The sequence below is a fragment of the Eleginops maclovinus genome, chromosome 19, assembly GCF_036324505.1.
Source record: "Eleginops maclovinus isolate JMC-PN-2008 ecotype Puerto Natales chromosome 19, JC_Emac_rtc_rv5, whole genome shotgun sequence".
Taxonomy (NCBI): domain Eukaryota; kingdom Metazoa; phylum Chordata; class Actinopteri; order Perciformes; family Eleginopidae; genus Eleginops; species Eleginops maclovinus.
This window is the reverse complement of record NC_086367.1, coordinates 18,627,398-18,642,267: the sequence shown is the minus strand read 5'-3', so window position 1 is coordinate 18,642,267 and position 14,870 is coordinate 18,627,398. Positions and strand designations below refer to the sequence as shown.

Genomic DNA, 14,870 nt, shown 5'->3' with positions numbered 1-14,870 from the left:
CACTGAAGTTTTTATACATTTTTAATAAAAAGGTACCTGAAATTATCTTGGCAAAAGTTCTAGTTTCCCAAGGGAAGCAGTCAAAGAAAACGATCTGCTCTTCAGTACGAAGCTTCCCTTTGCATCCTAAAACTGAAATTTCTATGCTATGTTGAAAACGTAGAGACAGGGTTTTTACTTTGACCTTCAAGCATGCTTTTTCATGCAAAGTAATGAGTAGAGAAACAAGTGCCTTGGCTGTGGAACTCTATATTTAAGACCAGACTCCACAAACAGCTGGGGTTATACAACACATCCAGCTCCTCTCAGCTACAAATACAGACACTGCTGGACTCAATTCTTCTCTCATTTGTCCCCCTCTCGAAAGGCAGGGGAGATCTGAGGTTAATCCTGTCTACGACTCTGTAAGGAAGTCGAAGAAAAAGAGGTATGTCAGAAAGCTCAAGGAGGCACTCGAGATTAAGCCACTAACTATTGACTTTGTGTGAGTGGCAGGTAAAGTCACCTCTGCGCAACAGCCCGAAAGCAGCAGAGAGCAAGACCTCCCCCTAGTGGACCAGGAGGGGTATAACCAGTTTGTCATTGAGGTTTTCCCCCGCATCCCTGAGGAACTTGGTGCCAAACATGATGGAGCACTGATAGCCATGTTTGTTTTTAATGTCAATTATTCATTTTATGTGATATGGCAACTTAGTTTCCACAGCAACCTGGCCCGTCTCCTGAGAGCCAGACAGGCCTGCTACTGAAACGGTCAAAGCAGAGCACAGGAGCATGGAGGATTATTCAAAAATCATGGAGAATAGCAAGTATCCAGCGTTGCATATCGAATTAACCCTCCATCATCAGCGCAGCAGCTTCATGAAGGAATTGGAGCTGGATTGTGCTGAGCCCAGATGAGCTGTCAGTCAAGTTTCAGATGGGATGAGTACAAAGTTGGAAATATAGTAAAAGGTTTAAAAAAAAAAATAAAAACCCACCGGTAGTAACAAGGATGGGAAATGTGGAAAGTGTTACGAGGTGTTAACGGAGCAGATTCACAGGACAGAGGGGAAGAGACAGAAACCAAATGAGGCCAGATGAAAGAAAGAACAAACTAAAGATTTATTGAAGGCAGCAGAAGATGCAAAGACAAGAACAGAATGGTGTGTGGGGGGGAGCAGGGCACATACAGAGACACTTCTGTGTTCAGATAGGTTTAATGTCTTTCAGTTACAAAAGGTTTGTTTTTTTTACAGCTCCAAAGAGCTTAATAGGTCTGTATTGTTTTATCAAAATATACATGTTTTGAACGTAAAGTGGATATAATCCAAATGATTTTGTGGTACAAAAACATGAATATATACAACCATCAATCCCGCGTCATACAATAACCCCACCCCTCCCCCATATAAAAAAGAAGAAAAATAAAAGCTTTAAACAAAAGAATCAAAAAGGCATATAATCTTCTACACCGTCGACATCACAGCTACGACTGTGGCTCATTAAAGTCTCCGTTCTAAAGCAATCTCTACCAAAGTAGGCTCTTTGTAAAGTCGATCAACAAAAAAGGTATACACATACAGTATAGGAAGATGCACAAAAGATATCTGAATGCATGTGACATTTGACCGAGGCATCTGAGAAATGGGGAAAGAGGGAAACTGAAGCCTTGTGAACTTGAGGAAATGTGAAAGAAAAACACAACCTTTAGAAATCACACTACAACACAGCAGGGGTAAAAGATACTTTGGTCCTTATCAGCAATAACCCCCTGTAGCTACATGAAGCTTTGTTAAACCATGCATAATAATCTTTTACAAAAATAGAGACAGAGAGGATCTGTATCTGGTCTAAAACTATACTGGTCCAGGCTGCGGAAACTGGTGCATGAGGCACGCAGGAATGTGACGACGTTTAAGACTTCAGCGTGACGGTGCCAATTTTGGACCTATCGTTGAGGAAAAGTGCACTATAGGAACCTGACTGTGGCGCAGGAGGACACAGACAGGGACGGGTGAGGGCTCCCCCGACCTGGAATCCTGTGATCCTGAATTCTAGAAAAAAATCATATATACTGGGTTTAGGGTTTTTTGGACCCCAGTTGACAAATGAAGCTGCCCTCTTACAGGTAGGATCACCTGAATATAAATGGGATAAAAAGGCATCTTTGCAGAGGGATTAGATAAACCTGAACGAGCAGTAAACAAAGTCAACTGACCGGGCAGAGTGTCTCAGCCTCGGGTTAAGAAACTCAAGGCACTGTGATAACGATCAAACCCAGCCACTACATATCAGTTAAGCTTAGAAGTGATACACATGTATGCTAACATTAAAAAGAAAAGATAAATGAATATATATATAGGTGTCCACATATACATGAACACAATATGGTTAAATGACGCCCCAAACACTGTGTCCCTACTGAGGAGGGACTAAATGGAGGTGAGAGGGGACTGTAAGACAGGAAGGCTGGACACAGCTCTAACTCCTGCCACAACACACCTAACAGAGCTACATCACCTAGCAAGGACATTAGGCATCGAACTGACTTACAATCAAAGCTTCTACACACATAGAATGGGGATATATGCACACAAATGTTTAGATAAACACTTGTTGATTGAATGAGCCACTTCCCCTCCTCTGTTCAATGCTGGTACACAACAGAAGGCATGAAAAAAGAAAAAGAGAGCCACGTCTTTCCCAAATGAATCCAGAGCGATGCTTAAGGCTATCTGGTCGGGGCAAAGTAAGGCACAAGACTGTAGAGATAGATATTTAAAAAAAAGACATGCTTATTGAATGACTTCAGATAGTGGTATCGATCCCCCGAAGGAAAAGGCGGATAGTAACAAGATATCTAAAATCCAAATGGATACTGGGAGATAAATGGTCTGTGAGCCAAAACTAAATCCTTTGTATCAAACCGTTTCTGACTGGCCAACAGGTTCAAAGTGGCATTTCAAAAAGGCACACACACACACACACACAAAGATGTATCCACACGGCTATCGTAGTAAAAGGAATGCTGAAGTGTGTCTGGTGCGGACAGGATTCGTCCACATGAGCATCTGTGGTGGAGGGTGTCTTTATTTACGATTTGGTCTAAAGTGACAGTTCATCAGCTGCCCCTACTTTACCTCCAATATGAGACCGTGGTTCACTGCAGAATGCGGCCCCTCTCAAACTTAAAACCTTATCAAGGAGCAAATAATGATTTGGTTCATACACACACCACTTGTGCAGTTTGTCAAGTTCTAATTGACAATGCAGTGTATTTTATGACACTTTTAACCAAAATGAGAAATAATGCACCTTGTTTTTCTACATATTTTGGTGGAAATTGGAGCCAGGAATCGGAATCAATAAGCACATTGAATCAAATGTGATTCCCAAACCTTTAAAGGACTGGGAATGATTAAGGAAGGTAAAGGGAGCAACGTTCTGCAATGAACCACAGCCATCCATATGTAACAGTGCCCATTTCCACTGAAAGCTACCTTGATCAAAGTAGCGTTCAGGTGGCAATAGACCTGGAGGGAGGAAGGAAAGGCACTCAGATGGTGGACTTTGAGAAGGACACTCTGAGGTGGTGGTTCTCTCCTAGGTCGTGGTTGTGGAACTCGATGAGGGACTCGATTGCCTCCTCCACTGAGCCCATCTGGATCAGGGCCATCTTGCGGTCCTTTCTGTAAAATAGGGGAGAGACAAAGTGTTGTTATAAAGAAAGAGAGGGGAACTGTGTGTTCTGAAAGTGTCAGACTATTGGAGGGTTGTTTGCAGTTTGCTATGTTATGTTATTTTCTCTAAAGACTTCTTACTCAGACTAAACAATAGATAGAGAAAAGGACAAGCTTTCAAACCCCCAAAGGTACCTCACAACTCTCAGTGACTGGGCTGAGACTTACTGAAAGAACTTGAAGGCCTTGACTGTGGATCCTGAGCTGGCGAAAAGCCTCTTGAGGTCATCCTCCACCACGGAAGGTCTAAAGGCGAAGAGGGGGAAACAAAGAATTAACATAGAGCATTTATGGAGGTTTACACTCCCTCTACTTATTTGCATTTTCATGTTTATTCCCTGGCATTCTGAAACGACACAGGAGGCCTGATTAAAATCTAAAAGTGCACCTCTAGAGTAGCATGATTTAGATAAACACCGTCCCAACTACTGAATCAAGCGCTATATATAGATCAAAATGAGTCAGGACTACAAAGGGAAAAAGCTTACAGTACAAAAGCTGCTGGGGAGGGAGCAGGAATTAGAATGGAGGCACTCACGGTATGTTGGAGAGGTGGAGTGTTGCCGAGGGTGGGAAGATGTTGGAGTAATTCTTGGAGCCGGGCTTCTTGAAGCGGTGCAGCGGTGAGTTGCTGTAGTCCTTCGTCAGGCCCTGGTCCTCGTGGCCCTCTCGGGGCAGCTGCACCGTGGTGTGTTTGGAGGAAGTCACACGCATGGCCCTGCCGTGAAGGCGCTGGCCATTCAGGTGGCTCATAGCTGCGAAACAATCAGACTGTTAATACCTCTTCTCATATAAACCTACTTTCTGTCCGACCCACTGGATAGGATGATGTGAGGGGGTAACCAAACAAAATGAAACTTCAAAAGAAATCAAATGTAGTAGCTACCTAGCTGAGCCTGTGTGCTATCAGACATCTGGATCAGAGCATTCTCCTTTTTATTAAACAGGATCTTCACTCGCATCACATCGCCGTACACACCTGGGGAGGAAGAGGAAGGGGTCACGAAACAAGGTAAAGCAAGAACAGTCTTAGCAGCAGCTATGCAACCAATCACAGCAACAAAATCATCACATCAGGGACGGTAATATTCATAGTGCTACTCAACACCGTTTGATTAAGAGGTAACTGTACGGCTGTTCTACTAATTGTTCAATCCTGCATGGATCCATAGAACTAATCATACATCAGCCCTCTGACATCACAATTACAGATGCTGAGGGCTAAATGCCTACGCTTCAGAAGGGAGAGGTAGTGATTTGATGGCATAAATCAAAGAGTAGTACGAGTGTTTCTGATTGGTTTGATTGCTCTACAGTGAAAAGGGTGATTCCTTGACTAAGCTGAGGGCCCAAGAGAACCATGCAGGAATAAGCTAAACATGCACATACCTACAGCAGGGTAACAAACTGCAAAGGAGTAATATGGTGACATCATCTGAGGGATATGTCAACTCACAATCACTAAGGAAGCGGCAGCATTTCATCTGTGTATGTTCTGTTGCCGAGGAATGAACCAACAAAAATAACATGTGCCCAGTTTTCATGGCTTAAAATTGGACCGTGCAGAACCAAATAAAGTGTTGGCTTTTATCCTTTTCCCGAGGCTGATGCTTTAGAATTAATTCCGGAACAAAATGATCCCCATATTTATATTTAGCGAGGCAATATTTCCATTGAGGGGCTGCGCTCTTTGAAGATGAATATGTAGCCCATGGACAGAAACCCACTGCTGTTAAAAACTAAATGAAATGCTGCCGCTTTGTATGGTGGTCTCACCTTCCTCACACAAACCCACAACAACCAAAACAGCTCATACAAAACCCCCAAAACAAAAACAGACACGCCCACCCTTCATAACCCCCGTAGCCTGATGTCGAGCCATCAGTGGTTAAGATAAAAACAAAGCCAACATGAGACAAGACATGCCCACCTTGCCGGGTAACAGTAGTAATAAAAAAAAGGAGATGAAAGGATGATAACGTACCGAAAAGAATAAAGAGGCAGTGTGGCGTAACGCTCTTTAGAGACAGCAGGGGGAGCAGCGGGGCAGGGGGCCAAAGGGGGATAGGGAACAGGGAACAGGGGACAGGGGAAAAGAGACGGAGCGGAGTGGAGGACAGTGGAGTGGAGTCAGGACATGTCCGCAGGCCACAGGCAGCGAGGTCCACAGGAAGGCCACAGTACCATGGAGGAAGGAGAGGCATGAGGGACGACGAGAATGAAGAGGGGAGGAGGGTTCATAGAGCATGAGGGGGGTAGGATGGGGTGGAGGAAAGAGAGAAGATGGAGGAGGGACAGTGGATGGTAAAATGTGCCAATGTTGTTGTTTTTATGTTTTCATTTTGTGGGGGGTGTCCAAATTGGGGAGGAAGAGGGTTGGGTGGGTGGAAGGAGGAGTGGTTGTAGTGGTTACAGAGGGGGAGGGGGGGGGGGGAGGAGGAGGAGAGAGGGAACAATTGGTGGTGGGGCGTGCAGTCAGTTGGCAAGAGTTGATGTGAGGGGGGTTTTAAAACAAAGGGGGGGAGAGGGGGACAGAAAGAAGAGAGAGAAAAAAGGAAGTAAAAAACAAGGTCAGTATACACAAAGAAATGTAGTGCTTCAGACAGTAGAACTGGCTAAATTAAAATGCACTGTCACTATGGGAACACTAGGAGAAAAAGAAGAGAAAAAAAGATTAACAATGAAATACAGAAAAAGGCAGAGACAATATTTACTTTTAATTACAGGCTACGTTTGTTCTAATTTAATATTCCATAAAACAAATCTGAATGCGAGTTTGAATAAACCTTAAAGACTTGAAGCGGATCTTAAAGTTAACAATGCTTAATGTAATGTCTGCATGACTACAGATAATGGAAAGAGTGGGACAGACTACTTATACACCCTAAATAATGACCTAAATCATGGACAAATACAAATATAAAAAGTAATATTGTCTCTCCAACAACTCAAGAATGATTTCAACTAATGGGACAAAAATGAAGATATGAAATGGTAAGTTTAAAAAAAAAAAAGAAGTTAGTGTTTTGAATAAACTTAAAATTCACAGTGAGCAAAGTGGCAGAAACGCAGCAGGTTTGGTCAAACACAAAGAGGTCCTGAAAGAGAAGCGGCTTGGACTCCATGAACCCCTTTTAAATTAAAACCATTGGTCAGATCGCATGTAGTGGTGGGAAATACGTGTGTATGTGTGTGTGTGTGTGTGTGTGTGTGTGTGTGTGTGTGTGTGTGTGTGTGTGTGTGTGTGTGTGTGTGTGTGTGGGAACACTGGAGCTCTTGTGCAAATAGATCCAGGTCCACGAACCCGTAGTGTAAACAAGTGGCACAGTAACATTTGTGTGTTTCTCAGCAGCTTTGACAGAGGCATGATGTGAGGCTGTTAACGCCCAGTGAGTGTACTGACCTCAGGGTTCAGGTTGCTGACCAACAAGACATTGTGGCCCCCAGAGGCAGTGAGCCCTGACAGGCCCAGCCTGTTAGCAGCTGCTGCAGCAGCCGCCATGCCACCATGGCCCATACCCAGAGAGGCCAGGGCACCGGGCATACCAGGCATCGACAGACCTGAGAGGAACAAAAGATCAATTAGTGAAGGGATCTGGAGAGGATATAAACACATGGGAGTATATGAAGGGAAAATATATACGGTGAGTGGCAGATAGGTGTTAAGAGAGGAGCCACAGCTAAAAACATGTTTGTGTACTGACCTGACTGCTGGATGGCAAAGGCTGGGGGGAAGGCATGAGCACCGCCATAAGGAGAAGCTGAGATCAGACCTGGAGCAGCTGGGAAGAGATGCAACAAAAAGCAAAACAAAACCCTCTCCGTCAAAAGTGCACTTGCAATATGGGTCAATCCTCTAGTCAAGTCAGAAAATGTTTGCAAAGTTCTTTAAATGCATATTCTTTTTTTATGGAGCAGCAGAAGCTAGAACTGTTGATTCAAAGAGACGATGTGTATATGCAAGACAATTTATAACCAAACAACATATTTGAATGGTGTCCCAATCCTACCAAATGCAGCGGCTGCCATGGTCTGGTGGTCGAGGGAGGGCTGTGAGTCTGCAGTGGGGAGGTCCGGTCTGGTGTAATCTCGGCTCTTGTCGTTGTTGTACTTGACGTTGAGGCTGGTGAGCTTGGAGAAGCTGATTCTGAGGGTACAGCAGGCGTTGTAGATGTTCTGTCCGTCCAGAGACTGAGACAGACACGGGGCATTAGATGCATGATAGCTTTACTCTGGTGATTTTAACACCGTTTCTTTTCAAATGGTCCCACAATGTTTAAAATGCAGAGTCAACACTACTGCACAAGTGGTGTTAACGTTGTTGGAGGGGAACATCAAGACGGAGCAGATTTTAAAACCGGTCTTACCAGTTTGGAGTGCTGAGCCGTCAGGCCATCAGCATACTGGATCAGAGCCTGGAACTGGTTGTTCTTGGTGAAAGTGATGATCTTCAGCACTGTGCCGAACTTAGAGAAAATCTGAAGGGGGAAGGCAGCCAGATTAGAGATGACATCACAACACTCACATTTCAGTAAGACATTACGGTCTGAAAGATTAATGGAAAACATCTGAACATCTGCGTCCCACCGCCAAACATGTTTATTCAGCTCCACCATATTTGTAATGCACTTTCATGACAAGGTACTAAATGTCAGCCGTAGAGAAACACTTATCAGTAACATCAAAAGGCAAATACAACTACAGCTGCACAAAGGGTACTGGCAAGCCCATAAAAAAAAACAATACAAACAAACAAGAAGAACGGCCCGTACCTGGTGCAGCACATCCAGGGTGACGGGGTAGAAGAGGTTTTCCACGATGACTCTCAGCACAGGGCTTTGGGAGCCTGCTCCTCCCATGGCAGCAGGATCAGCGGGGATGGCCATGCTTCCCATCCCGCCTCCATGCAGCGCATTGACCGCCTGCAGAGCTGCCTGGGCACGCTACGAGGGGAAGAAGAGGAACCTCTTAGCAAGAACGGACAAAATGATGCAGTGATAAGCAATTATGCCAATTTCATAACTTTTTCCAGCAATGACTACCAGGAATTAAACCTAAGATACACAATGTCCACATAAAAAGCAAGGTAAGTGTGTGAGTGCAAACCCTCACCACTTGGTTGGGGGAGTTGTCCGTCTTGAGCTCCTTGTGGGTCGAGTATTGCATGTAGATGGGGTGGTTTCTGATGACGGGGGTGACAGAGGAGTAGTAGCTCACCATCGTCTGTGCACACTCCTCGCTGTTCATTTCCAAGAATGCCTGTGGGGGAGGAGAGAGGAACATCTTTAATATGATTTTTCCATCAATTTGTTAAAAAAGGAAGAAAAAAAAAGGGGCCCCTCTTTGGCAATGTTTAATAAGCGCAACTAATAATTTAGTGGGTCTGTTTTAAAACTAATTATGAAAATGTTTGCTGGCCTTCACAGTTTCTATACTTTAAGCAACAATTCTTATATCTTTATTGGTTTTGATATAGAAATGCAGGTAATCAGGAGTTAATGAGGAAAAGGGACTTCTTCCCAATTTTCACCCTATTTTGAGTATGTGACAAAAGGGCATCGTCTTAATTCTTCAGGGCAGAAGGCTAGAGATCTCCCAGGCCGAAAGTGATGCAACCAGGAGTCATCAGGTCTGGTGAGCGGCGCTGCATGGATCAGTCCTTACCTGGTTCTTCCCTTTCAGCATCAGCAGGTTGGTGACCTTCCCAAAGGGCAGCCCCAGCCCGATAACTTCTGCTTCATTTATGTCGTTGGGCAGCTTGCGTACATGGACCACTCGTGACGGAACACCGGGACTGCGCACGTCACCTTTGAATTTTTTGCTGTCGTTGCCATTGGCTGCGAGAGGGAAAACAGACGCAGATACAATCAGGGAGGGAACAGAAGCCTCTGGTTCGTCTTGAATAATGGATTGATCGTCATGGCAACACAAACAACGACAAGCACTTCAATAAAAAAAGGATTCACTCCTCCATGGCAACCCCCCTACCTGAGTTCATGATATAGGGCCCAGTGGATATGCAGGAAGAAAAGAGTTCGTCGGATCCCCTCTGCAGAGAGACAGAAACAATGGTTCACTTCAGTGCATTCACCAATGAGGGCGCAGCATAGCAGGTGGAGAGCACGGCTCTCATGTTACCCAGCAATTGTGTGATCAAGCAGGAAGTAATCTGATAACCAAACGAGGACTGTGCAAACACGCTTGAAAAGAGCTCCACCTTCCCCCCGGGAAGAATGAGATGACCCAGCTGGTCAGCAGGGATATTTGACTTCTCATCATAATCATGTCTTACCATCACAACTCAATCCCAGTTCCTAACCGTAGCCACAGATAGGGTCATTATAGTGTGACTTGGGGCAATGTGCAAAATCATCATGTTGTAACACCAGTCACACTCACGGAGGAACAGCCACTATTCAGCTGAAAGTGCACACGGCAGCAGATCCACCTTAGCTTGACAGCAGCTCAGTGCATCCATCTTCCAATGATTCAGTATGAGGAGGAAGGATAACACACAAAGCCCTCTGGATGGGAAGAGAAGATGGGAATACTCTGTGCCCACACTGGCTCACTGTCTGCAGAAACAGCCTCTTCTGTCCTCTCTCCCTCTCTGTAGTAGATATAAAATGCTGTTGCAGGGCTGTTCTCATGGTGTGTGAGTTTGTGGTTGTGTGAGATGAAGTATACCAGTCACAAGAAGTGGCTCAGCAGCCTAAGCTCAACAACACTACAATGAAGGTCCTGTTCCGGCTGAGACTAGGGGCATTGTTACACGGCAGCGCACACACATATGGAGCCCCAAGGACTCTCTGGGAGTTGAAGAGCCCCGGAGCGCTTTAACAACAAGCAGTCTTGCTAGCATACCTTGTGAATCTTAGTCTTTAAATATGCTTGGCAGGGGGGGGTTTTAGTCAGAATGCAAGACTTCTCATAAAAAGGAAGGATTAAGGTGATCTGAGAGGGAACATTTGGTTGTGCCTTCTAAACCCTGTGAAGGGGCCGAACTTAGCGCACCAACTCGGTTACCATTAGAGCAAACCACTGTAAGCTGTAACATAAACTGCCCTTTGACTTCCAGATGGTTTGGTCGAGGCGGTCACTCTCACTCTGAGGCCCACGCAAACAGTGTCTGCTATCTCAATTCATGGCCTTAGAGCAACAAGAGACATTCCTTTGCCTTTTCACTCCGGCTTCAGGATCAGGGGCCTCCTGGTTTGGCAAATGTTCAAATCTTTATATAAATGGAATGTATACATGGCAGATAGTTTCTAGGCTAAGGCAACTTGGGTGCCAAATAAACTCTGAGTTATTCCAATAGAAGTCAAGAGAAAACAGAAAAACGCAACATTTCAGTTCCCTTTTTACACTCACAATTAATGGTTAAAGAAAAACAGTGTGTTCTAGTTGGTGGGAAGGAAAAGTAAAAACAACATTTTAACTTGATGAATGTCAAGGAAGTGGCTCCCTCCTGACTCGGCATTTGTGGGTGGGCAGAGTCACATTATCAGTCAGCAGACTGACTCCAAACAGGAAGAGCACTGAGTAGAGGCTTGCTTCCAGGCTTTTTACTCAACTTCCTCCCGGGGACTGATGGTAACTGTTCCATGGCAGGACTCTTTCTCTCTCCTCCTACTTCCTCATTTTTAAAATAAGCACAGAGCTATGGCAGCCTATAGTACAGAGCAGGAACATCAAGTCCCACACAAAGGAGCCTTTTGTTTAAAAAAAAAATGACTGAAGAATATACCTATAGCCTTGGGAGTGGGTGTTGCAGAGATAGCAAAGTAGCACATAACTAAGATACAAAGTCGATGTAACAGAGCATATAAAAGGGTTGTTACTTTGACTGCAACATAGTGCCGAACCCATATTTCCTGCAAAACTCACTGAATGTGTATCGACTTGCTCACATCCTTTGTTTGTTCTGACAATATAATAGCAACCTTCGGGAGGCGGTGACACATTACTGGCCCGCATGATGAAACTCTTCCTCTCACTGATGATAGCAGTGGCCTACCTTGAACTTCACTTTTTCTTTTTTTTAAGAAACATGGACTGGGGGCAATATAGCTGCTCCATACATCACTTCACAACTGGATTACATTGCATCAAAAGATGAGAAAAAAAAACCATTAGGATTTTGTAAGAAAGCTAAATCTGACTTCATTTGAAGTTGTGCTGGCGCCTGCAAGCAGCCTCACTTTGTACTCTGCTGGGGGGGGTTGGTTGGTGGTAATCTCTTGGGAAAAGCACAAAGGTGAGGAGCACAGGTACAGACATGTTTGCTCACTGTGATCAGCCTTTGCCCTTGGGGGGGGGGGGGGGGGGGTTAGCTGTGCCTCACCAGGGGGCTGGAGGGGGGAGATTGGAATGTGACCGCGGAATGCCAGACACTCTGCCCAGACGGAATAATTACAGATTCCAGCGAGGCAGCGCTCCATAACCCAGCATCCTCATTACCACAAAAATTCCCAAAAACAGGAAAAGTTAGAGAAAGAATCACAAAAGGAATCCAATCTTGAGTACCGATCAGCAGCCTTTATATTGTGCATTGTTAGCATGTTGAAAAACAACAGGGCCTTATTGAGGTGAATAGAGGGGGTGGGGTGTGTCCCTGTTACGGGCGTGTGTATCAGAGAGCTTGTTCAAACAGTGTTAAGACCTTTGCCCGAGAGGGTGAGGACAGTTGAGGCTTGATGGTTACAGCCGTGAGTACAATTACTCCTCCTACACATAGCTGCCCGGGGGCCCGTTACCAAGGATTACTACTCAGGCAGGCATTTTTATTGGGTACGCAAGCAGCAAACAACAAATGTGCTCCCACTTCAACAAGTTTGCAGACACAAGCTATAAAGAAGGGCTGCTATGAGAGTTACATTAGCATACAACAGCTACCTCATGACTGAAATGGTAACAGATTAATCAGAAATACTTTATTAATCCCAAACTGGGAAAAAAATGTCATTGCACAAAGATTTCACTTTGGATAATGTTCTGATTTGTTTTACTGGGTTGGTTTAGGTGTTCCAGTAACATGGCTGAATACGCACCAGAGCTGGATTCAGCTGCTTTTGTTAACATTCCAGTTAGGCCAACATGCTATTAAGGAACACACAAAATAAACAACAGGAAGTTGCATTTCCCTTCAGCCACACAATGCAGCAGAAACAGGACAGGAAAGGATAAAACCCCAACTCAAATAATCCATTTTAACCAAATGATCACATTTTCTTAGTCCACAGCCTTAAGAGATGCTGTTAACGTAATCTGCTGACTGTTATACATTATCAATGTTTCCTTTAAAAAAAAAAAGATGGGTCTGCAACTGAAACTCATTTCACATGAGAAATGGCTTTGGACTGCAGTTCTATAATTATAGAGGAAGGTCTTGCAAACTTGAAGACTTTGCATCTGAAGTCCTAGGTGCAGACGTTTTACCATTTCCACAAAATGATAAACACAACTATAAAAGTAATTATCCAGCAGGGTTATTCCAACGACAACACACAAATGCTAAATATTATAACCATCATGCCAATTACACACACACATTTAACCTGTGGCCTTAATTATGTGGTCTAACCATGTAGTGAAAAAAGGCAGTGCTGCAAAGAGAAGATGATAAAAAAAGAATGCCTACCTTTGTGCCAACTGATATGTCATGGACACTTCTGTGAAAGAGAGGGAAGTTGATCATTAATACCAGAAAAAACAACGACCATGGAAATGCATTTATTATTTTCTGTATGACATAATGCGGATCAACTACAAGAACATTCACTTTCTCCTAGGTTTACTAAACTATAAATTCAGGAAGGATTACGGATAATAAAAAAGGCAGACGTGCAAATTTAAACAAAATACTTACTCAAGTTCAGGGACGTAGCCGGTTCCCAGGGGGTACAATTCAGCGTCTATGCGGCTGTAGGAGGTTTGGGAAACATAACACAGTAAACAGTTAGCATTGAAACGAGTAATAACACATACAATCTAAAGAATACAACATGAACGTCAAACGTATTGTTGCGCAAGTTCTGTGCAACGTTCACTATACACTGATTCGTCCCTTTAAACTGTCGAATTCAGATGATCAAAAAGGGTTGACTGAAACAACAAATCGCCATTGTGTATCCTACCCTTGTTTAAACAAACCAGTATAGAAGTCTCTTGATTCAATCAACGGGAAATGTTCAGGCCAGACATCTTCAACATGGCCCTGGCACTCCGCAGACAAATGAATGCGGAAATGAGACACGTTGCTTTAGCTAGCGCTCAATCTCCCGTGAAACCAAGTTACCAAGGTAGTTAGCTAATGTTCACATACCGTCTGCGTTAGCAAAGAAAATAGCACCGTCAGTATCTCCCTAGCATAACAAGAGTGTTTGCAAATCACAACTCTCAATAAGTTGTGTGTTAGTCTGTTTACACACAACTATAAAACAAAGTCCGTACAAATCGTTCCCCTAACTACCGTTGTTAGCCATGGCTAGCTAGTTAGCATCCTCTGCTGCTAACTGTTGCATGTTTTGATGGAAAAAAACAGTTTCAAAACTTTCCCGGTCTAACGGTTGAGTGAAACAGCCATCGGGAGCGAACACTTTAATCAAGCAACTGTAATATTAAAGTCTTGTACACAGCGAGAGGTTAATATTGTATAAATTAAGTCTTAAGTGTGGTTCTTTTTCTACTTACCCGTCCATTGCACAAGAAAAAAACTGCAGGTCTGAAGCGAAGGTAGGGCGGCAGACTTGCTTGATTTTCTTACAAAATGGCTGAACACACCGAGGAGAGCGCTGATTAGTCCAGGCACTTTCAAGAGCAAAAAAAGGGGCGGGGACAAACTGCTTACTTGATCAGCCATTGGACAAGACGGCTATCATTTTTGTGGCAATATAAAGGCCGCGGCAAATTTCCAGCTCATCATATCAAGTGTGGTTAGCTTTTGTCTGAGTTGTATGTCATGAAAATAAAAGCAGTACTTTGAGTCATCGCCTTATTGTTAAACAGGAAATGCATTCCACATTATTTTCTTAAAGACCAAACAAGTCGCAGTTAAATATATTGGCTTTCATTATATCGTACGATTACTTTCAAAGATAAACACCAAGGAAGTCTTTTCAGTGGCATATTTAAATGAGTTATCTTCAACAC

The 14,870-nt window shown here is 43.9% G+C and overlaps 1 protein-coding gene across 4 annotated transcripts; it reads right to left on the bottom strand.

The window, feature by feature from the left end:
* Positions 1-1,077: 1,077 nt before the first annotated feature.
* Positions 1,078-14,484, bottom strand: LOC134881234 (polypyrimidine tract-binding protein 1-like). Of its 4 annotated transcripts, none has more exons than XM_063908415.1 (16): positions 14,412-14,484; positions 13,588-13,641; positions 13,360-13,390; positions 9,708-9,768; positions 9,384-9,556; positions 8,832-8,978; positions 8,492-8,662; positions 8,087-8,197; positions 7,730-7,910; positions 7,424-7,501; positions 7,123-7,280; positions 5,704-5,737; positions 4,606-4,698; positions 4,258-4,474; positions 3,888-3,965; positions 1,078-3,668 (listed from the first exon to the last, which is right to left on the bottom strand). In XM_063908415.1, the coding sequence occupies exons 1-16, from the start codon at positions 14,417-14,419 to the stop codon at positions 3,536-3,538; spliced, it is 1,728 nt and encodes a 575-aa protein (XP_063764485.1). In that variant the 5' UTR covers positions 14,420-14,484; the 3' UTR covers positions 1,078-3,535. The 4 variants fall into 4 exon arrangements, with proteins under 4 accessions (XP_063764485.1, XP_063764486.1, XP_063764487.1 ...); XM_063908416.1 differs by having other exon boundaries at positions 7,424-7,492; XM_063908417.1 differs by lacking the exon at positions 14,412-14,484 and adding an exon at positions 13,872-13,924.
* Positions 14,485-14,870: the final 386 nt, after the last annotated feature.

Coding starts and splice junctions, on each gene's coding strand:
- LOC134881234 (XM_063908415.1), bottom strand. Junction 13,391..13,587: donor GGCTACGTCCCTGAACTTGA/GTAAGTATTTTG, acceptor TCTCTTTCACAG/AAGTGTCCATGACATATCAG. Junction 8,198..8,491: donor CCCTGGATGTGCTGCACCAG/GTACGGGCCGTT, acceptor TTCCCCCTTCAG/ATTTTCTCTAAGTTCGGCAC.